This window comes from Arvicola amphibius, chromosome 10 (assembly GCF_903992535.2).
Source record: "Arvicola amphibius chromosome 10, mArvAmp1.2, whole genome shotgun sequence".
In the NCBI taxonomy this organism is placed as follows: Eukaryota; Metazoa; Chordata; class Mammalia; order Rodentia; family Cricetidae; genus Arvicola; species Arvicola amphibius.
Window position 1 is genome coordinate 49389594 of NC_052056.1, and position 22687 is coordinate 49412280.

General features: G+C 41.5%; 1 protein-coding gene across 1 annotated transcript in view; it reads left to right on the forward strand.

The window, feature by feature from the left end:
- Positions 1-22687, forward strand: part of Morc1 (MORC family CW-type zinc finger 1) — a 164807-nt gene that overhangs the window by 95199 nt on the left and 46921 nt on the right. The window contains exons 15-17 of the mRNA XM_042055818.1: positions 3558-3686; positions 5606-5708; positions 9229-9367. Of these exons, the coding sequence (XP_041911752.1) occupies positions 3558-3686; positions 5606-5708; positions 9229-9367 (371 nt within the window). The remainder of the gene's footprint in view (positions 1-3557; positions 3687-5605; positions 5709-9228; positions 9368-22687) is intronic.

A 22687-nucleotide genomic window follows, 5' to 3' on the forward strand; every position in this document is an offset into this window, starting at 1 on the left:
CAAACTCATTTATGCATGCACTCAGAGATGCAGACAATGGGAATCAAAATTTCAAGGTCATTGTCTAGGTCAGTGTTCTATTGATACAAAGAGACATCATGACCACGGCAACTCTTATAAAGAAAGCACTTACTTGAAGGCTTGCTGGTGGTCTCAGAGCTCTAGTCCACTATCAGCATGATGGGAAACATCAAGGCACACAAGCAGACATGGTGCTGGAGAGGCAGCTGAGAGTTTCGGATCTGCAGGCAGTAAGACGAGAGGAGGGAAGGGGAGGGGAAGGGAGGGGAGGGGAGGGGAGGGGAGGGGAGGAGAGAGAGAGAGAGAGAGAGAGAGAGAGAGAGAGAGAGAGAGAGAGAGAGAGAGAGAGAGAGTCATTTGGCCTGGATCAGATTTTGAAATCTCAAAGCCCACCCCAATGACACACTTCCTCCAACAAGGCCATACCTCCTAATCCTTTCAAATAGTGCCACTCCCTGGTGACCAAGCATTCAAATATATGAGCCTATGCGGGGAGCATTCTCATTCATACTGCCTCAGTCCTCCTCAGTTAAATGGGGATTATAAGGACCAATAACAAGCAAAGGGCAGAAACTGAGCCTGAATTGAAAGTTCACCAGGCAGACGCCTAGGGAAGATACGGAGAAAAAAAACTGAAGGAGAAATTTGATGAGGAGACAAGATGGGAATCTAAGGGTCTGTGAGGCCTTTTCATTAGCCTAGCCCATGAAGAAAATCTCTTTTGAAGACTGACCTTTTGGCCTGCTGGTCTTAAAATTAATCATGTAGAGTCAGATACAGGGATAATAGGTATAAATAATTGTTTGTTTGCACTCTATGTGATTGCATGGTTGCATGTGAAAGCTGCTGGAAGAATGGCCACGTTCCCAGTGTCTCTGAGGTTTATAGTTCATTACACACTTTTGGAAACTTGGGAATGGGTGACAGGGTTCCCTGTGGGTGTGATTCAGAAGCCACATAGCCGAACAGCCAGGCAGTGGTTCTCATCCTGGGCAAACATAATAAAATGTGGTAATTGCTTCTTTATTAAAGACCCCTTTAAAAATAGTGCCTGCACATGTAAAAATAGTGAAAGTGTTTACAAACAGTGAAGTAAACAGTAAAAGTATCTTCCTTTGCCTTTCACATAGCATCTTTTATTCTCTAAAGATATCTACCATTCAAACTTTATTTGCTGTTGGAGAGATGGTTAAAAGCACTTGGTGGTCTTGCAGAAGACCCAGGTTTATTCCCCAACCCACATAGCATTTCATGCCACCTGTAATTCTAGTTACAGGTGCCTTGACATCTTCTATCTCTGTGGGTACCTCTTCCAGGTACACATGGTACATAAATGTATGTGCAAATAAAACACCCATACTCATAAAAAATAAACCTTTAATTTTTAAAAAAACAAAACTTTTCTTCCCAGTCCGGCTAGAGTTGGTGAGTTCCTATTAGCTCAGGTAAACTGTTTCAGTGGGTGAACCCATCAAGGTCTTGCCCTCTTTGCTCACATTATCATTCCTCCCACTCTTCAACTGGACTTTGGAAGCTTAGTCCAGTATTCCTATGTGGGTCTCTGCCTCTGTTTACAGTTGTTGGATGAAGGTTGTGTGGTGATAGTTAAGATATTCATCAGTCTGATTACAGGGCAAGTCAAGATTGGGCCCCCTCTTCTCTTTTGCTTAGGGTCTCAGCTGGGGTCATCCTTGTGTATTCCTGGGAATTTATCTAGAGCCAGGTTTCTTGCTAACCCTGTAATGGCTCCCTCAATCAAGGTCTCTCTTTCCTTGTTCTCATCTCTGTTCTTCCTCCATCTCAACTATCCCATTCCCTCAAGGTCTTCTCAACCCTCCCCTTCTCTCCTTCTCTTCCCCTTCTACCCTTCTTTCTCCCCCACCCCCATGCTCCCAATTTTGTCAGGCAATCTTGCCTGTTTTCAATTTCCAGGTGGATCTATATATGTTTTTCTTTGGGTACACCTTATTACTTAGCTTCTCCATAGTCATGAACTATAGGTTCAATGTCCTTTGTTTATGGCTAGTATCCACTTATGAGTGAGTATATACCACATTCATATTTTTGGGTCTGGGTTACCTCACTCAGGATAGTGTTTACTAATTCCATCCATTTGCTTTCAAAATTCAAGATGTCATTGGTTTTTTTGTTTGTTTTGTTTTGTTTTCTGCTGAGTAGCACTCTAATGTGTAAATGTGCCTTACTTTCTTTATCCTTTCTTTAGTTGAGGGGCATCTAGGTTGTTTCTAGGTTCTGGCTTTTACAAATAATGCTGCTATGAACATAGATGAACAAATGCTTTTGTAGTATGATTGAGCATCTTTTGGGTATATGCCCATGAGTGGTATTGTTCCTCTGAATGTGGTTGACAGTTGCATAGTTGGGGCAGACTGATTTATCCCTACTGCTTATACTGGCTTTTGGGGATCCTATTCTCTTAGGATGTATACCTTGCTCAGCCTAGATATAGTAGGGAGGGCCTTGGGCCGTCCACAAAGCAATGTGCCTTACCCTCTCTGAGGATTGGATGGGGGTGGGGTGGGAGGGTATATGGTGGGAATGGAAGGAGGAGAGGGAGTGGGAACTTGGATTGGTATTTTTTTAAAAAATCTAATTAAAAAAATAAAAAACAATCACAGAGGAAAAAATAAAAACAAAACTTTCTTCTCCATACTTTGAAAAAAGTATGTCCAACCTGATATTTTATGGTTACAAATTTTATAACTTATAAAAACATTAAAACATTATCTGGTGTTGCCTTGTATCCTTTTTTTTTAAAGTTGTGTTTTTAGAGCCTGGTAAGACACTACATTTAGCTTCCTCCCTCCTCTTCAAGGAGCTTAGGGTTCTACCACAGTTTGAGAATGGAGTTTACCAGTTCTCCATAGGCATTTATATGATTTTCAAATTTTTGCTCTTCTAATAATGCTGTAATGTTTTCACAGCTGTACAATCCCTAGATCAAAGGATAAGAACACAGCTTCTTAATGAAATTCCAGTGGTCTCCTGAGATAAGAACTGTTTCTATAGAACTCAGGGTTAGGGAGGAACATAAAGCAGTCCAGGAAAAAACCAGAACCAGAGATGATATAAGGGTTCAAGACAACTCTATCTGTGTGATAGGAGTGATAAATACTTCTGGCAATCATTTTAAAAGTGGCCTTTACAGTTTAATTAGCACAGCTCTTCCTGGGAATATTTAAGAATAATACTTTAAATGTCACTGTGCTTTATTGCGACAATAAAGATGTAACTTTTTATAACTGCTATTGTCTTTATTTTCATTGTAAAAATGGTGCCCGTTTACTGCCCATGATTTGAAAATGCAAGAGCAGATAAATCAGCAAACATATTTTAATCTCTAAAGATCCGACTTGGCGATAACCAACACATCAATCTCTTATTTATGTATTGGCTCCTACACAGCTGAAGTCATGTTGTATATGTGCTTACATCTAAACTTCCTTGAGTTAATCACCTTGACTGTGTTGACTTGCAACATTTGTATTATATGTTGTCTGTTTTCTTTCCTTCAGGTAACAGAAATTTAACAGTGTTTTGGGATGAGTTCAAATACCAACACAGCAAAGACATGGATAGGTCTGTAGAGTCTCTCCTGTGCCGACGAAGACAAGCCATGGCTATCCCATTCATCCTACAGTGTGGTGAGTGCTGAATGCCAAGCTGCCAGGTAGTCGTGATTTCCTAAATGTCCAAGTCATGGTGATGAAACGACAAAAGGGTCAAACGTGGCGTTTGCTTCTAAGGAGGTTGCTGTCGAGGCAAGAGTTTAAAGTAAGTACAATAGAAGGCGGGTCAGGCTAGGGAAGGGTTCGATGCACAGTTCTTTGAACCTGCAGTGAAAAAAAATGGGGTGGGGAAAATGGAGGCGAGATTTCACGACAGAGGCATGGGATAGTTGTTATGGCAAGGTTGAGGGCAGGTAAGGCCCAGGGAAAGAGGGTCGATCTCAGAGATGCACCTTATTTGAAATATTTGTGATGGAGGACTAGAAGCAGCCACATTCCTACTTTTATGCCATACTCTGTCTAAGACCAACAGGGATTCTGTAATCTAATAACTGAATAAGTGGAAGATGGCCACTGATGAAAGCTAGAAGCATTTTCTTCAATAAATGCATTTATGAGGTCCAGAATTCCAGGCCTAGTTTTCGCTTTGATAAGCAATGGGGTATTGGAAAATTCCCAGTAGAAGGACAGCAGCAGAGAGCCACTGAGCAATTGGTATGCTTTCAAGCCACTGTATGGAAGGCTTGGAATGAAAGACAGTGTACTTTCTGTGCCCAGCAGTTCAGCAGGGAAGACAGACAAGTGCCAGCAGAGTACCTCCCCTGCCTTCTTCTGGGAGTGGTTTGGGGGAATTGATGAGTAACTTGAAGGAAGGCAACTCCATGAAGGATGACTTGGCACAGGACCAGAACAGAGGGGAGGTCAAACCAGTGATGGTAGAGTTCCTTGTAATAGAAGACCTAAGGGACAGATGGAAACACCTGAACCTAATGTGTGGCAGTATGGTTTAATACAAGGGACATATAGGACATGTTTAAACAGTATGATTGAGGTAACTGATGACAGTGACAGCCTGCCAGCTGACAATTTTAGTGGCCAATAATGAATGTATCTTTGATACCTGCCAAGTACTTAAAATACAGTCTCCAGTGGTGAAGGGCTCTATGGGATGGGGGCTGTCATTGTATCACTCTGAGAATTAATCTCCTCTTTAGGAAATGAGACTGGTGCTTATAGTTAATGTCATAAAGTTATGAATAGTAAGTGTCAAGCTTGCTAAGTAATCAAGAAAGTGTTTTGCTGTGTTTATTTTCATCGTCATTAATACTGGGAAGCCATTTTATCCTCAGTTCCTCTTTGTATAAATGCTAGTAGAAATCTTATATTTTACAGATGTTTGTACTGAAACAGAAAGTAAGTCATTCTCCCAAGATCCACAGGCTGTAGGAGGTGGTTCAGGTGTGCCTTGGCTCTGCAAACTGCTTCTAACTCAGGGGTGCACAAATTGTTACCTCTGTGTCAAGAGGGAATGCAGGATTAAATTTGGCTTTAGCCTAAAGACAGCAGGGTGCCTTGGACCTTAAGGAAAGGGGGAATTGTAAGGGGAAACACACAAAGAAATCAGAGTGGGTTGTGGAATAAGGGGGCCATATGGACGGAAGAAGGCAACGTGTGAATGACTTACAGATCTTCACTTCTCAGCGTGGTTGATCATGAAAAGTGGAGCAGACTGGATTAGGCTGGAAACTATATATAAGAGTCAGGTCACTGGAATTCTTAGGGGAAAGGAAAGTGAGATCTAGCAAGTTTCCTTTGCTTCAAAGGAACAGCATCTAACTTGGAGGGAACTGCAGCAGTGATGGTGTCTGCACATTTCTTGACAAGGCATAGCTCACAGGAGCCTGGAATAGCCATGCATGGGTGTGTGGTGAATGGGTTACTACTTTGGGCATCTCAAAACAAACTTTTGTTTTGTTTTGTTTTTGTTGTTGTTGCTGTTGTTTTTTTTTTTAATGATGTGTTTACTTCTTTCACGTTTTTCTCTTGATGGTCAGATCTTTGTCTCAAATGGAGAGTCCTGCCTTCCCCTTCTAATTACCAGGAAGAATCCCCTGACATGTGGATTTGTGCTAATAATCCCAACAACCTGGAAAACAGGTAGTGTGGATGAGTTTTTGAATAATACCTTATCAGTGTAGAATTACCAAGGTGTACCTTACAAGCCTTGCACATGTTAGCTGTAGCAAGATTTTAGCTTAGAAACCGGTTTCTCTTTAAACCCTTCTTTAGCCCCTTGCTACCTATGAGAATATTGTTTTCTTAGTGTATTTTTCGGTCTTTTAAAGGAGATCTACTGTAACAAAGTTCAGGTCCTGGGGTGTATGCAGCTCTACCCTTCCCTGTCAGAAGCCTTGGCCTCCTGACTCTGCCTTCCCAGTCATTCACAGGGCACACAACCTGATCTTACCAAAGTGTTCTTGAGAGGGTACATCCAGGAGCACTACACTCTTAGACCATGTGTTTTTTTTTTTTTTTTATTTAAGTCATATATTGATTTCAGCACTTTCTCTGCCGGAGGAAGAGTTTCAGACTAAATCGGAAAAGGGGCTGAGTAAATATTGATGGTTGTCAATGTTCTTACAAGCCCGTTTAGACTAATAGTCTTTCCCTAGGGAAAAAAAAGTTAATCTTCCTTTTTAACAGGGGCACCCTCGCCCCAGCATTGCTTTCTGTACAAACGTATCTAACTCTTTAGGGCCGATGGGTAAGAGGACCGCTATTGCTAATAGTGACACTAGGGTCATAATTCTTGTTGAAGCATTTTTATCCAGCTCTGTAAACAAAGCCCAGAGGCTTGGGAAGTTGTCCATCACAGCTTTCTTTACTTCCAGCTTCCAGGCGACCCTGAACTGTCATGCTTGTGCCCTCTTCCCTTAGCAACTAGTGGTGCCTCACAGAGCATTGCAGAGTCGTCTTCAGGACTACATTAACTTTGTCCCTTTTACGCATCCAGATAATACCACTTGCAAGGGGAGGTAAAACAAATTTAGTTGTTTTGACAGAAAACTGATGGACCTTGAAAATCTAAACTCCAGAAAGTGCTTCTGTTTATAGTTTCCTGACGCCCCTGAACCTTTAAACACGCTGACACAATATTGACCATCTGTATTTCATTTCCACTGAAAAGATTATAATAAAATATGCATAAAACAGCAGCAGGAGGCTAAGCAAGCTGTAAAAGCATCTAATTGAGAGCCAGCCCTTCCTGCATGGAAAACTCAAGATCAGTGGTGTAGATAGGATGACTCCTAGTGGAGACTAGGTATCTGTCATGTGGTCTCACTGAGTCCTCTGATTCAGCTTTGGTGAGTGGGCCTGCCTTCCTGAAGAATGGGGCTTGACATATGCCCAGAGATATATAAACCCTGTTACGTTTAGATAGAAGCAGATAAAATGAATTCATCTAAACAAAGTGAAATGGTTGTGTATGAGGCATGCTCTGCGAGTGCACGAGCTGAGTCTTGAGATGAGACATGCTATTGTCTGTACTTACAGAGAACACAGTTGGAAGTCCAAAGCTGCTTCCTCGTTGCCCTCAAAGTCAATGCCAATAGGTGGCATTTGCATGAACAAGGGTCTGTGTAAACAATAGAACCTGAGACAGAAACACCATAGCTTTCTCCTCTATAGGATTTGTACATTACACCATTTTATTTTTACAAAGACCCTGGAAACTCATCCCATTTCTAAGAAGAGAAGTCCCAGATACTCAGAAGGCTTGAGTGACATGCTAAGGATTCCCTTTTCAAGGTGAACCTGAAACCAAGAGTCAGACACAAAACATCCTATACATTCCAGGGAACCCAGTTTACCTACATACATTTAATGCTTCAAGACATCGTACACATGGTAGCATTCAAGGCCAGCAGCCGCGACAAGGTAAAATGGAGACAGTCTTGTTGAGGTCACTGAAGTCTTGTTTGTTTTCCAGTTTGATCACAGAGGGAAATGACATTTTTGTCATAGTTGCTGAGAAATAGCTACCAGCACACTCCCATTTTATTTATGATATGCATTCATCTGTATTGAATTCAGGGATCACCAAACCCCAGCAGGACAAAACTGATGCCTGCTATTTGACTGAACCCAAATCCCCCGAATTATGGAAAGGATGCAAAATATGTAGAGGTTGTACTATATTTTAAGTTTTATGACCAAAAATCTTTGAAGGAAGACAGTTGGATGCACTTCATTGCAATAAAAGACTTAATTTTCTTTGTTCTGAATGAAAACTTCACATGGCTTTAAGTTTCTTTTCTCAAAAGAAACAGAGCACTGTACTGGTACTGCCCCACAGATGTCTTCGAGTTCATGTTGGCAGTAGCTATAGATACAGGAGTCTTCCTTGGGATTTGTTTATGCAGTACCTTTCTTTGAAAATAACAATAATAGCCAACACCACATGAAGGTAGGATTAAGTGTTTTTTTCACAGCTTGCTTGAATTTGATGGCAGTTCTTCACTTTCTCTTTGTTAGCAGGGGGCAAGAAAAATACATACTCACAGTCTTGAAAAACAGAGCTGGCAGTTTCCGTCTGTCTTATATTTTCTTCCCTGTTTCCATTGACAGGAGGCTCTCTCCATTGCTAGCCTCTTCCCTTTCCAAGCCCAGTACACATGCATTTTCTGAAAGTTTGACCCCTCCTCTTTTAGTGATGGGATGCAACTCTCCCCTGTTTCTTTGTATGGATAGCAGAAAACTTTATAACCTAGAAGAGACCCAAAAAGTTGACATCTGCCTTTCATACTACTACTGCACAGAGCCGTGCCCCAAATCAGAACTGCACTCAGAAATTTCAGCTCCTTCCTTTCTGCGTCTAGTGTTGATACCAAGACAAACTAGACAATTTCACTTTTTTTAAAAAAAAAATTGACAGATTCAGCTCTCTAGAACATAGTTACAGCATTTTAAAAAATTAAAGCAAAATGGTCCCAAGCTTTCCAGAATTGAGGCTTAGTTATTTTTTGTACCCATGATGAGAATTGTTCATGGTTGTAAAATGCACAAAGCTGCAAGCCGGGATGATTGCCAAATACTAGGCCCCTGAGGACAACAGGTCATTTGGGAAAGATGTGCCAGTGTGGGCTGCTCTGGCTATCTAGTGCCGTCTGTGCAAGCCTCCATGACCCCAGAGCTGTCCCTGAATACTGCATGGCATGACGGCCATTGTCTCTGAGTGACTCCAAACAAGATCCATGTGTCTCCGAGACAGAATTGTTCGTTATCTTTTGGACGGACACAGGATTTTAAAACCAAATTTGGGGCCCGGGGTGAGGAAATGTTTTTTTAGTATTGAGATGATTGAAACATTTTTATTAAAAAAAAGACTTGATTTCTGGTAATTTAGGATAAGTGGGCCATTAGCAAAATAATTTGTATTCTTCCATCCTCATAGACACATGTGCCCCCCTCCACTTTTTACATAGCTCTTTCCCATGCCAATTGGACATTTAAAATGACAGATTGCCCCAAAGTCATATAATCCTGCTTTATATTTGAATTTTGTGTATATAAGAAAAAATATAACACTTCTGAAAAGTAAATCATCTTTTACAGTCAGCTTATTTATACCTTACACTTTCTTCTGATGCTTATTTGTTCCTTGTTGATTATGAAGCTGTAATCAGCCAGAGCACCTGCCTTCTATTCCACTGGGCACCATGAGCAGAAGACCACCATCAAAAGACGAGAAAGAGAAGCAACTGCAAGAGTCGGTGCAGAGGTACCAGAACAGGCTAGCGGAAGCACAGCCACAGGTGAGCTGTTACCCTTCCAAATTTAGCAATTGCTCCTGATCTGCTGATATCTTACATGCAAATCAACTAATACGGTTTCTCAGATAAGATGTACACGGCTTTTTTTTTTTGTATTTCTCTTTTACCACTTTTGCATCTGAGAATTATTTTGATGGTAAACATGGAGAAAGTGGGGTTCTATAAAAATATCTGCAAATGTACTAAAGCATGTGGGGAATAAGGTATTCATTTCTGCTTTACAGTTCTGTGCTTGTTTAAGATCAGGTGTTCAAGACAGGGAGCCATGTGTGCGCAACTTCAAAAATTAGGCTACACTCCTTCCCTGTCCCCTGCATCACCAGGTTTCTTTGCTGGGAGTGGACATTTTAGGTAAAGAGTGTTTTTTAGACAGCCCTGGCCTATTAACACAGAATATCAATGACTTTTTTTATTGTTAAGAGAACTCAGTAAGAATAAGCATTACTATGGATAAATAGGTAATTATGAAAATTTCAGTGAAAGAAATGTGACATACAGAAAAATCCTATGACCTTTATTTTTATTAGCTTACATCAACTGTCCAAAGTAAGTGGATTCTCATGACATTTCTGTAATACATGTGATGTACTTTGATCATTTCTCCCCTCTCTCACTCTTAGCTTTCTGTCGTTCTTTGTTACTCCCTTCTCCAGCTCTCCTTTCATTTATTTTTGTCTTCATTTTTCACTTTGGTTTGTTTGATTGCTTGAGTGTGTGTGTGTGTGTGTGTGTGTGTGTGTGTGTGTGTGTGTGTGTGTGTGCGTGCGCGCGTGCGCATGCACGCGCGCACACTCAAGCACATGTGAAGGTCAGAGGACAACCTTGAGTGTTGGTTGTCACTTTCTGTCTTGTTTGAGGCAGAATCTTTCTGTCATTCAAAGCCACGTTTGCTAGGCTGGCTGCCCAAGAACCTCTGGACATCTCCCATTCTCACTTCCCATCTCACACAGGAGCATGAGTATTACAGACGTGTGACGCCACACCATGAGTCTTCACACTCATGTAACATGTGAAGGACCCACTGAGTCACCCCCAACCCTTACTTTCTTAACTGAGAGTGATATCTCTGCTTGTAGATGCAGCATCCCAATTTAGCATTTCATGCTTTATGTAGTTAGTTTTCTCCAGCAGCATTTGAGAAGGTCGACAGTACATATTCATAATTGTTGATTCATCTGTGGATGCCAGAAAACAACAACAACAAACCAACAAGAACTAGTAAAAGACAAGACTTATTAGAATGGAAAACCCAGTGATGGGGTGGGATTCAATCCAACATACAAAAGTTTTAGTTTCTTATAACGTAAACATTGTCTTTTCCTACCTTCCCACTTTGCTAGAGATCTACAGTGTGGGTAGGACCCCAGCTGAGGTGGTAACACGACTGGCCTCCCCCTTTAGTTTGGCATCTCGGTCAGTTTGAGCATGATACTGAGGATTACTTGGGAACACATCCTGAAGCATTGCCTACTGCTCAAACACATCTCGCTCTTCTAGTTAGTTTATAAAGCCTCTAGCCTTGGGTGTGATAAAAGAAGCCAGAAGTAGAGCTATCAGAGTCTGTGGTTATTTTAACTAACAGGAAATAGATAAATACTGATGTTTCTGTTCTGAAATATCTCTTCTTTTTAAAGTCATTTCTCAGTTTCTTTCACTTCTTGAAGTTTTGGAAAGACATCAACACATTGGAGTTGATTTTATCTTTTGACCATCTCTGAATGTATTATTTTCCTTCCTTAGAGGTCACTATTGACAATTGGATATTGATAGTGCCATTCACAAGCCTTAATTAGCTTACTGTTTGTTTAAAGTCAGATTTTGTTATTTATCATTGAGATGGAGATTTTAACAGAAGCTGATGAAGTCAACAGATGGGAAACATCCATTCTGCTTTTTCTCTCTTTCTTGATAGTTTGTCCCCCCACACACAAATTTAAATCAGGATTTTAGATTCAGTTTGTTTCAATTCTAAGAGCAATTTAGCATCACTTGTAGAATCTTGTTCAAAGACTATAAATCTTCACTGTCTTTTTCCTTGACTGAAAGGAAAGTTTCTACAAAAATCTGCATGGGAAAACAGTCCTAGAATCATAATATTCTTTCAAGGATTCAGTGCTAGTCAATGACCCAGTTCCAGGCAGCTGGTTAGTTGTTTTTAATTGTCATTGACTTTTGAATGTTTGCTTTTGGGTATGTCTCAGGTTAGACCATGTAGGAAGTTCAGAGTAACTGGAATATGAGAATGTAAGGTTCTTGAAGGCAGGGAAAGTCTCAACTATGCCTACCATGACTCAATATTACCTAAGTCAGTGCCTGGTGGATGCTGAACACTCAACAGGTCATGGTTGAAACAGTAAATAAATTGTGTCTTCAGTTGCCAAACTGTCTCTTTAATTACCAAATCTAATGAGGATTTTCAAATTGCCAACCACAATAAGACATCCATCATTAATTCAGCAATGCCTAATCACACCTAGAATGGTGCGGAAGTTTATTCTGAGGAAGCCTCGAGGGACACTTTAGAATAAGTACATGTCATAAGGGAAGTGACCTTGAACTTCTATCCTGAAGTCTACTTAGAGTAAATTGAAGGACTCAAACAGAGCATTTGAGGCAAGAACAGCATAAAGGAAGACTTGGCCAAGAGCCTTGCTCTGATTCCTCATGGGGAAGCTCAGATAACTGTGAAAAGTAAACTCAGTTTTTGTGTGATGTAGCTATGTCTTCATAATAGCAAAATTCTTTGCAAAACATGGGAATCACTGAATAGAAGAATTTGGAAAGACCATCTCAATTCTCATTTTCAAAATTAATCCATGAAAGTAACATGGATTCTGTAATTCTTTTTTGGCAATATCTACCCAGGGCCAGAAGGAAAACTGAAAGCCATGCAGCAAACAGTGTGAAGTTGTCTTCTTGATTGCCCTTAGAATAATGGTTCTCAACCTCTGGGTCATGGCTCCTTGGGGGTTGATTATCAGATATCCTGCATATCAGATGTTTATATTACAGTTCCTAATAGTAGCAAAAAAATAATTTTGTGGTTGGAGATCACCACTACATGAGGAACTGTATTAAAGGGTCACAGTGTCAGAAAGGTTGAGAGCCACTGCCTTAGAATAACTCTTTCGCATGCAAGGGTACATAGATATGGGGATGGGGAGGTCAGAGAAGCAGCATGGGCTCCACTCAGTATCAAGATAAACTACATTTAGGTGAAAACTGAATACTGCTAGAAAATCAAGAATAGGCTAATTTACTACCATGATTCACCACGTTTCATGTCTAGTACTCATTTGTCTGTCTTCTTACATCAGGCTGTCATAAAGTATAAACCATGTAATTATGCTTACCCACCATCTTGTTCCTTCCACTAGCCTCTCATTAGCAGTGGTCTGGTGGAAGGAGGTTGCTTGTTGGTTTCTGCCTGCTCAGCCTCGAAATAATCACATAGAAACTATATTATTTAAATCACTGCTTGGCCCATTAGCTCTAGCTTCTTATTGGCTAGCTCTTACATATTAACAACCCATTTCTATTAATCTGTGTATTGCCACATGGTGGTAACTTACCCGGTAAAGATTTGGCATCTTTCTCTGGTGGGGCTACATGTCTTCTCTCTAGCTTGGCCTCCTTTCTCCCAGCATTCAGTTTAGTTTTCCCCATCTAGCTCTGTTCCCCTATAGCTCTGCTATAGGCCCAAAGCAGTTCCTTTATTAACCAATGATATTTACAGCATACAGAGGGGAATCCCACATCAGTGATTAATTACATACCAATCCCAGTTCCCCCTCCTTCCTCTCCTTCCACTCACTACTACCCCCAACTATTCCTCAGAGAAGGTAAGGCCTTCCCTGGGAAGTCAACTAATTCTGTTCTGTTACCTTGTTGAGGCAGGACAAAGCTCCCTGCCCATGTGCCTAGGCTGAGCAAGGTATCTCTCCATAAAGGATGGGCTCCACAAAGTCAGTTCACGCACTAGAGTTAGATCCTTGTCACACTGCCAGTGGCCCTGTATACTGCCCAAGCCACACCATTGTCACTTGTATTAGGGGGCCTAGTTTGGTTTTATGCAGGTTCCCCAGTAGCTAAACCAGAGTCAGTGATCTCCCACTAGCTCAGGTCAGCTGATTCTGTGGGTTTTCCTTTCATAGTCTTGATCCATTTGTTCATATTATTGTTCCTCCCTCACTTTGATTGTACTCTGGGAGCTCGGCCCAGTGGTTGGTCGTGGATCTCTGCATCTGCTTCCATCTGTTTCTGACTGGAGGTTCTAACTTCCCTGGGGTTGTGGACTATAGCCTCATTATCATTTGCACACACTTAGCTCTTCATCTCTGTATTTTAGCATCAACATTAGCTGACAGATTGATGTGGAAAATGAAAAAGGTAACTAGGTATCTTGGTTAATTCTCTGTTGCTATGATACCATGACCAAAAGCAATTTAAGGAAGAAAGGTATATTTACAGTTCAAGGACACCGTCCATCATCTCAGGGAATTCAAGACTCCCCACAATCCCTCGATCTCTGCATCATGTCTAGTTGTGATTTCCTATGGTGGTCTCCATTTGCTGAAAGGAGTAGATTCTGATGAGGGCTGGTCAAAACACTTATCTATGGGTTTATTAGGTGAAGATTTAGAATGTAGTAAGGACATGGGTCTGGCAAGTTTCTTTGCTAAGGTTCATGACCTCACTAGCCAAGATATGATGGCTAGGTGTCCAGTATCAGGAATGATTTTCTTCAGCAGAATGGATCTTGAATACAGCTGTGGGCTACCATCATGTGTGTAGCACTTTTTGCTCATTTAGGGATATCTTGCCATGCTGGTCATTGTTGTGGCACATGGGTGTTGCATCGAGGTAGGACTAGTCATTGCTAGTCCTTGGCAGCTGGTAAAGTATCTTCTAGTTGGAAGATAGATGACAAGAAAGAGGCTTTCAGGTTAGACCTAACTGGAATCATCCAAGCCAGAGGCTCACTTTATTAAAGTAATTCATCGCTGGATGCATGTCTCATAGAGGTGATTGGGGATCCCGACAAGTTGACAGCCAATACTAAGCACCTCACTAGAGCCAAGGTCATTCTGGTCTCAAGTTCTGTAGTTCTAGGCTTTATATCACATACGACCGAGAGAGTAGAGTGTTCATACTTCTGCTCCTCTCTAAACCCAGCAGCTTTGGTTTCTCTCCCACCTTGTACACACCCTACCCATGTGTAGTACACACCCTACCCACGTGTAGAGTGACCGTCTCTTACCTCTAGCAGCACCCACACAGGCCACCCACATTGTGAGAGTACCCAAAGTCAGTCAGAACACTTGGGTATCCTAACGTCATGTTGTCTCCCAGAGTGAAAGGCACAGCTAATACTGAAACAGCATTCCCCGTGGTTGCACACACTTCCCACAACATTCCAGCTACTGAGATCCATTATAACAGGAAGAGAGTGAAGTTCAAGTCAAGTAATTAATCAAGTAAGGAACCTTTAAATGGTGACATTGGGATTTTTCTTTTTTTTTTTTTTGCACCAATTTTGCTCACAGGGGTAAAAAAAAGAAGCTGCAGGAAAAAAGGATGCCCAAACATTTACAGGGCAACAGAGTAGTATGTTACAAATTATATTTGGTAAAAGAAACTCCTAAGTTCAGTACAGCTGAAAAGAAAGGCCAACTCTTGCTGTCACCCTTGGTGATACATTTTTATGGAATAAAGAAATCATGTAATTGATAACCAGTGTCGACCAGCCAAAACCCTGGTTATAAATTGTGTGGCCGGAGCAAACTTCTGAAATCTTTGTTCTGAACAGATGAATGAGGAGTTTGTGTCCAACTCCAGTGTAGGCTTCATTCTTCCATTACCTGCTTCCTATACTGAGTGGCAAGCGCCACCTGCTGGCCAAGAGAAGCATTTTAATAGTTACATGTCACTTGATTGCTTAGCTGCTGCTTGACAAATTAACTGGATAATTGTTTTTTTTTTATTTTCGAATATACCGAGGTAATAATTTTAATACCATTGACAAATGAAATCAAATTCTGTGCAATTTAAGAGTTTCTAAGCAGCCGGGCGGTGGTGGCGCACGCCTTTAATCCCAGCACTCGGGAGGCAGAGGCAGGCGGATCTCTGAGTTCGAGGCCAGCCTGGTCTACAAGAGCTAGATCCAGGACAGGCTCTAGAAACTACAGGGAAACACTGTCTAGAAAAATCAAAAAAAAAAAAAGAGTTTCTAAGCTTTCAGTTTTCGCCTCCCGGAGTTTGAACTTGCACCCTAAATGTCTATATTCCATCCAAGGATGACTCCGCCCACAGAATTTAGTTTTAGTTACATTTGATTCAGGCTTTTGGGGGACTGGATTAAAATACCCCCAGTCATTAAAAGATGATTCATAGTTTCATGCTCTAATCTACTGTATGTTTAGCTTTTACTTTCATACATTATCATTTATTGTTATTGGATGGGTGTGTGGGGTTTCCCTACATGGATGTCTGCATAACTTGCACTTGGTGCTCAAGGAGGTCAGAAGAGGACATTGGATGTTCTGGAACTGGAATTCCTAATGGTCGCGAGCTACCATGTGGATGCTGGGAATTTGCGTGTCTGTGCAGTGCTGTTCTGCTGCTTATGTATCCTCTAGGTTTTGTGACCAATAGTAATTTGTTAGCCACAGCTGAGGCTTACTGTAGTCTGCACCTCCCTTTGTGACATTGTTTTGCCCACTCTACCTGATTCTCCTCTGCATTTTTCACATGCTCGTCATGTGCACAGTGCCCAGAGAACCTTGGCTCATGTTGTTTTCCTCTGCAGTGGCCTTTGCCCTTTCTGTAGTCCTGTGTGGTCTCAGACTAATGCCCAACCCTGTGTGAAATCGTTGTCCACTACTGCCCTATAAAAGAACCTTTCTCTCCTTCTGGTCTCTGTCCACAGCATGTCTTTCTTACGGCACACTTTCACCTTCTCTCTGCCATTACAGAGACTTCGTTAGCAGATCCGTCTCCTTCATTGGGCTACGGGCTTTTTAAAAGAAAAGGCTCATCTCATTTACTCTTGTCCACATTCCCAGCCACACCTAGGATCTGATCTTTTGAGTGATAGGTATCTACCAAATGATGTGGAGGACAGAATGAATAACTTGATACTTTCATTTGGTAAGGCTGAGTCACCCTACACAGGCGAAACTCTCCAATTTCTTCATCCTCTATTACCGGAGACCAAATTTTACTTGCCCTTGGTCAAAGTGGAATGATGTGTACTGAAGTAAAGAGTTCACATCTGGATTCCATTTGTCATGTTTATAGCCCTTCCACTAAAGGGACCGTCCTGATGGAATTCCATGCCTCCTGAAGAGGAAAAGCAGCAATATCTTTCTATTGTTTCACAGAGCTCGTATGGACACTGACAAAAAAAATGGCCTTAAATAATCTGGCAGTTCCCGTGTTGGTCGTTGTCGCTAATGTTGAGCAAAGGCGGCTGGAGGAAGTTTTAGCTGTGTTTTTGAAGTTAGAATGAAATATCTGCAGAGAACTTTGTAATGGAGACTGTGAACACATTTTCCCATCAAGAATTTAATCTTCTCTAATGTGCCATTATTGTGTGGGATGCTGATTTCAAATCGGTGTCACTACTTTGACAGATGCCTTAGGAAGTATATTGATTTATCACGGGTACTTTCCATCCCCCTTACATAAATATCTATGTTCTAAAATTTATAGTACCCAAAGACCCTTGCCTTGCAAGAGGCTATTATACTCATTGTAGTTGAAATATTTTCTTTTCTTACTCTGGCTACAAAGAAAGATCTCATTTCCCTATGGTGTCGCATGACTTTCTAAGACGGAAAACGAATGACGCTTTCACATTCGTGGCCCTGAGTTCTTGCATAATAACAAGAGTTTAGAAGAACTGCTTTTGGCTAACTCGTCCAGAAGCCCCCTGAAGGTGGGCACAGTGGGCTCTCTTGGTCTTGGAGCACTTCTCACTATCATACCTGGCTCATTGTTGTGCATACACATGGGACCGTGGTCCTCTCTCTCCAACTTGAATTGACCTGCCAAATTGTCTTAAACCTTCTGCCAGAACAGCAGTTTGTGTTTGCTTAACAAGCCCAGAGAGGATCAGTAGCTGGAGAGAAGGTAGCAGCCTTGTATGATGGCATGGGTTCACAAAACCCAGGATATGCCCAACTTCCGGATTCATAAATTACCCAACGTTTGCCCAGGAGGTTGGGACTGAGGCAAGTTACCTATTGTCATCTGCTGCTGCACTTTCCAGACGTGATCAAATAATGATACTGAAGACCGAGATGACTTTAACTCCAGAGGGGGATTATGTCCCTTTCTAGAGGACAGCTGTGACAGTTGCATGCAGACATGCTGTGTTCCATTCCTCTGCTTGCATGCCTGTCATTCCTATCCACCTCAGTAAGGATGAGGGAAGAGGTTCAGGTATGTGGCAGAAATAATTCAGTGGGAGACAATAGTGATTTAGATTCTAATGCATACATACGTACCTGTCTGATCTCTGCCCTACAAACCCTCCTTAAGCACCTGAACCATATGTATCACGAGTTCTCAATTAATATACAGGCTAATCAAGGACAGTCAGCAGCTCCCTGGCATCCTGGTTGTACTTGCGAGCCTGTTCCCAGGCTGAGCTAGGTAAGATGCTGGTATTTGGCTTCTTTCCAAAGCAGGCAACTTCTTGCTCCTCCTTAAGGGAAGCCCAGGCCTCAGAGCCTACAACCCTGTGCAGAGTGACCCTATGTCAATCCTGGGGAGCTGGGATCCTGTTTTTCATCTTGTTTGGCTTTAATCTATCTTCTAATACAGAGCCTGGTTTTATATCTTGAATTCAGTTCAATGATCTGAATTTTATTACTGTTTTGACTTTGAACTTGTTTTTACATGTAGTACCACTGCCTTGTTAATCCTTGTTGAAACGTTGACGCCTGTGTTTTCTTAATCTATAGTCTATGCTAAGACTCTGTAGGCTCAGGACAATTCAGACTGGATCTGTCTCTCCTTCTGTATCTGGGACTTTGCCAGCAGGGGCATTGAACCCTTTAGCCCATCTTCCCTGACCAGTCCCTACCTCTACACAGGGTGTAGAGAGGAGCTGCTCCCACCTCAGGGCCTAGCAGTGCAGGGATGGAGTGACCTCATGCACATAGGAGCAACTGGGAAATTAGAGCTAATAGTGATTTTTATTTGAGGACTCTGTCGGTTCTAGGCAAATTTGGAAGACAGGGTGATCACTTGGGATTTTTGAGTGACTTTTTTCAGTTGCTAAACTTTTTTTTACATACATTATTATTTTCTCCCTCCCCCAACTCTACCCACCCAACTTCCTGTTCTTTCTCTATCTCTAAAAAGAAAAAAGAAAAGCAAACATCAAAACAAATAAAAACTACAAGACAAAAGCATCAACAACAAAAACTGTACCAAAACAAACAAACAGAACCAAGCAAATATGGAGTTTGTTTTGTGTTTGCTAACTACAGGCACAGGGCCTGTCCTAGAGTGCATAGCTAATATACCTAGTGACACTCCATTGGAGAAAATTAACTCCTAATGACACAGTGCTATACCCATGGATCAGTGCCTTGTTCATCCCTCATCAGAGAAGCTTCTTCCTGCAATAGATGGTAATTAACACAGAGCAACCCACAACTGGAAAATGTACAGAGAGACTCTAGAGTACTCAGCCCTAAATGGGATGTCTTTATCAAACCTGTTCACTCAAGGCTCAGTGATATAGAAGAGGAGTCAGGAGGCAGAAAGATTGGAAGAGCCAGAGGTGGTAGATGACTCCGAAGAAACAATGTCATCCAGACACACTAGGGCTGATCTCCACATGAGCTCACAGAGGCTGTGACAGCACACAAGCGGGACCTGATTAGCAGCTTTTTAAGTAAGAAAAGGAAGCAGCAAGCAGTGGTGAGAATTTTGATCTGTTTGGAATGCAAGTAAAGCTCTCTGAGGGAAGCTAAGACCTTAAGGAGAGGAGACGAAAATTAGGAATATATATGAGAAAAATATTCAATTATCTTTTTGCTACAGAGATGTCCTTTCAAATTCAAACACACTCTCCAGAGATCCCACAGCTTCGAGAGAGAAATTTCTTTAGATGCTCACTAATGATCAGTCGCAAATGGAATTCCATGGTATGCTGTTTTCTTCCGGATCTCAAGATTAGTCAGAAGTCGCTATAGAAACATGAACACGTTTTTCTCTACAGTGCCACACATCATCAACACACACACACATGCACACATACACACAGATGCACACACATACACAATGCACATGCACGATACAATGCACACACACATGCACACACGCACATAAACACACAGGAGGGAGTGTACACTAGGTCCACAAAACAAAAGTCTCTCCCATCGGAGTCTTGGAATCTCCATTTCACGCTGTGTCCATCACAAATGTTCTCCCCTTTCTCTCTGCCTCGGGGGTTCCTCTGTTTTCTGCTACCATAGATAACCCAGCTGAGCCAGGTCTTCCTGATTCCATTTTGGGTTACAAGACTCTGAACTTGTAAGAGAAATGCAATCATTTTGCTGGCAGAGGCTGTGACTAACATGTAAAAATAAATACCCATATTTATAAGATTTCTATCACTGTCCTTTTTTTGAAATCTGAAAAGATGATGAGCATCAAAAGATGCTGTCATTAGGAAACAGCTATTCATTAGGTAACAGAGGCAGAATTGGAAGTGGATTAGCTATGCCGACAGAGTTCAGTTTTATAAAAGTGCAATCAAAGACAGGAAAATCTGTTCTTCAAATTAAAAATGAATATATATGATTTTTAAAGATATTTAAAAATAATAGGGCAACCTGCACGCTGATGCTGCAAGCCTATTGCCGGTTAGTGGGAAATGCTGTTTCTAATTAGAACCAAAGGACAAACTTCACTTAGTGTGATTAGCATGTGCAGATTCTGTAGTGCACCAATTATGTGTCTGTATCTTTTCTATAGAGGATGCTTCAGAAAGGAAGCTGATGGACTCTACTCTATCTTAATTCTTTAGCAAATTTCCTCCTCTTTTATTGTTTGGCTTTGGCTTTGTCCCTTTAATTCTGTTGCATTTGGGTTTTACAAGAAAAATTCTAGATAGGGGTCAGCTAGGTTGAGGAGAAGAGGTGATTGGAATGTAAAGAAATCCAATAAATGTATATAAAATGGATAGAGGTAGGTGCATACCTTTGTAATCACACAGAGGTTCTGTAAGTATATATGTGGTAAATTTGTGGCTGGGAGTTATTTGACAATGTTTCTGAACTATTAAATAAGAAAGCCAATGAAATTGAAGATCCTTAGCACACAAGAGGGATGTGGGGTCTGGCTGATGAACAGAACAACCAGGAGACAAAGGAAGAATGTGAGGACAAGGGGTGGCTTTCAGTTGGAGGAGGAGGAGGAGGAGGAGCCGAGCCGTGTGTTTTCCAAGCGTGAGGAGAGCTGCTAAGGGCCTCACATACACGATAACCTTAATTTTGTCTCCTCTGAAGAGGAATTGGGGACATACGATGACAGGGAAGGGCAGGCACTGTGTTCAGATGCTCTGAAGAACAGACTCGTGTCATTGGGAACAAGTGTCAATTAGTGACAAATGAGAGAACTGTTTTACGATGAGAATCATGTATCCGCTTGTGGTATGGAATCAACAGTCTCGGGGGGGCTGAAATTTCTGAACTGTTGAACTATTCTGCTCCCCCGTTTTCATCTAAGAGACTAAATCCTCATTTGGAGAGGGGAATTAAGAAATTCAGAATTCATAGTGATCCTAAGGAGAATCGTGAGTGATCTGAGGACTCAGGGCTGAGGACCATCAGGAGGGGTGGGGCAGAGCACAACCCAGGGGATAGACTACTCTTGTTAGAATTAGATAGTCAAGAGGTGGAGGGATGAAGTTTTAATTGACAGCCACAGCGCTGGAGATACTCCTGACACAATTAGAGCTATCAATTCTAAGGAAGAGTAAAGAATTTCACACAGCTGGCCTTTTTTTTTTTTTTTTTGAATGAAACTACTAATGTAAACAGCTGAAATGAAGCCATCCCTGGAATTAACTATGTGGTTAGGATTCATGAAGGACGTGAGTAGAACTCAGATGGGAGGAATACAGCTCCAAATTCCCTAGGCCGTATCATGCACCTTTAGGCAGGAAACAGTAGCCAGCTGTGTTCAGCCTTGCTGTGCACAGAACTGAGCCAGGAAGCCATTCACTTCAGCCGCTCCTCCTCCTTTGTGCCCCCCAACTACTTACTTAACTTCATTCTATTCCTTGAAGCCTGTACAGCATCTTCTATTGGCTTCATGATGACTTCAAAATGTTCTGTTTGATCATAATTATTAATGCTTTTTTAAAATTCAAAATGCAATTGGCTAATCTGCCGTGCTTTTCTGTGTCTCTTCTCCTTTTGTAGAAACAACTCTGAAGCCAAAACAAAAGAGCAGAATTTATAGGACTCATAAAATGTCCATTTGCTCACAATTCTTATTTAGCAAGATGGTTAGTAATTCAGGTCCGATCCCATTACAATAAAACTGTATAGCAGAGAACAGTTATCTTTAAGTTATTATTAAAAATGTTGTAAACTCAAATAATGTAATTGAGTCATATATTATAGCCAAGCTACACTTGGTCCGTTTTGCCATGTCAGGAATCAGTTTCATTATAAACGATTGCTAACACTTGCTGGAAATGAATGTCCATGGCAAGGTAGAAAGCACTTGCAAGGTGTGATAGTATCCAGCATGGATGACAGAATCTGTCAAGCTGTGAATTCAGAGTAGACCCCTGACAGCGTTTCAACTGTAGAAAGATAGGCAGTACACTGTAGCTCCATCAGTTTACCCTACAATGGGCAACCCTTTCCTGAGCACCTGTAATGCCCTAAGCATCACACTCTGTGCCCCATATAACAGAAACAAATGTGAAAGTCCAGTCTATTGCAATGCATCATTGATGGGTAACTGTAAGACAGTGTGATACAACCACATAGATTAGGTAGCATCATGGTGGACTTTGGGTGCAAGCATAGCTGTCAATACACATCTTTTCTACCCTTTTCTGGAAGTCCTGTAATAACAAGGCACACAGAGGACAAAGATGTACACTCCATGAAGCTAGGAGATTCTTCCAGATATTTCTTGGTGTAGCTTGGAAGGGTCAAGATGAAACAGGAGCTTCAATGGAAGAAAGAAAAAGCAGTTGCAGAGACCCTCAGCAAGAGCCTGTCAGAAGGATCAGTAGATATGTGCCTGCAGAGAAGGGTGAAA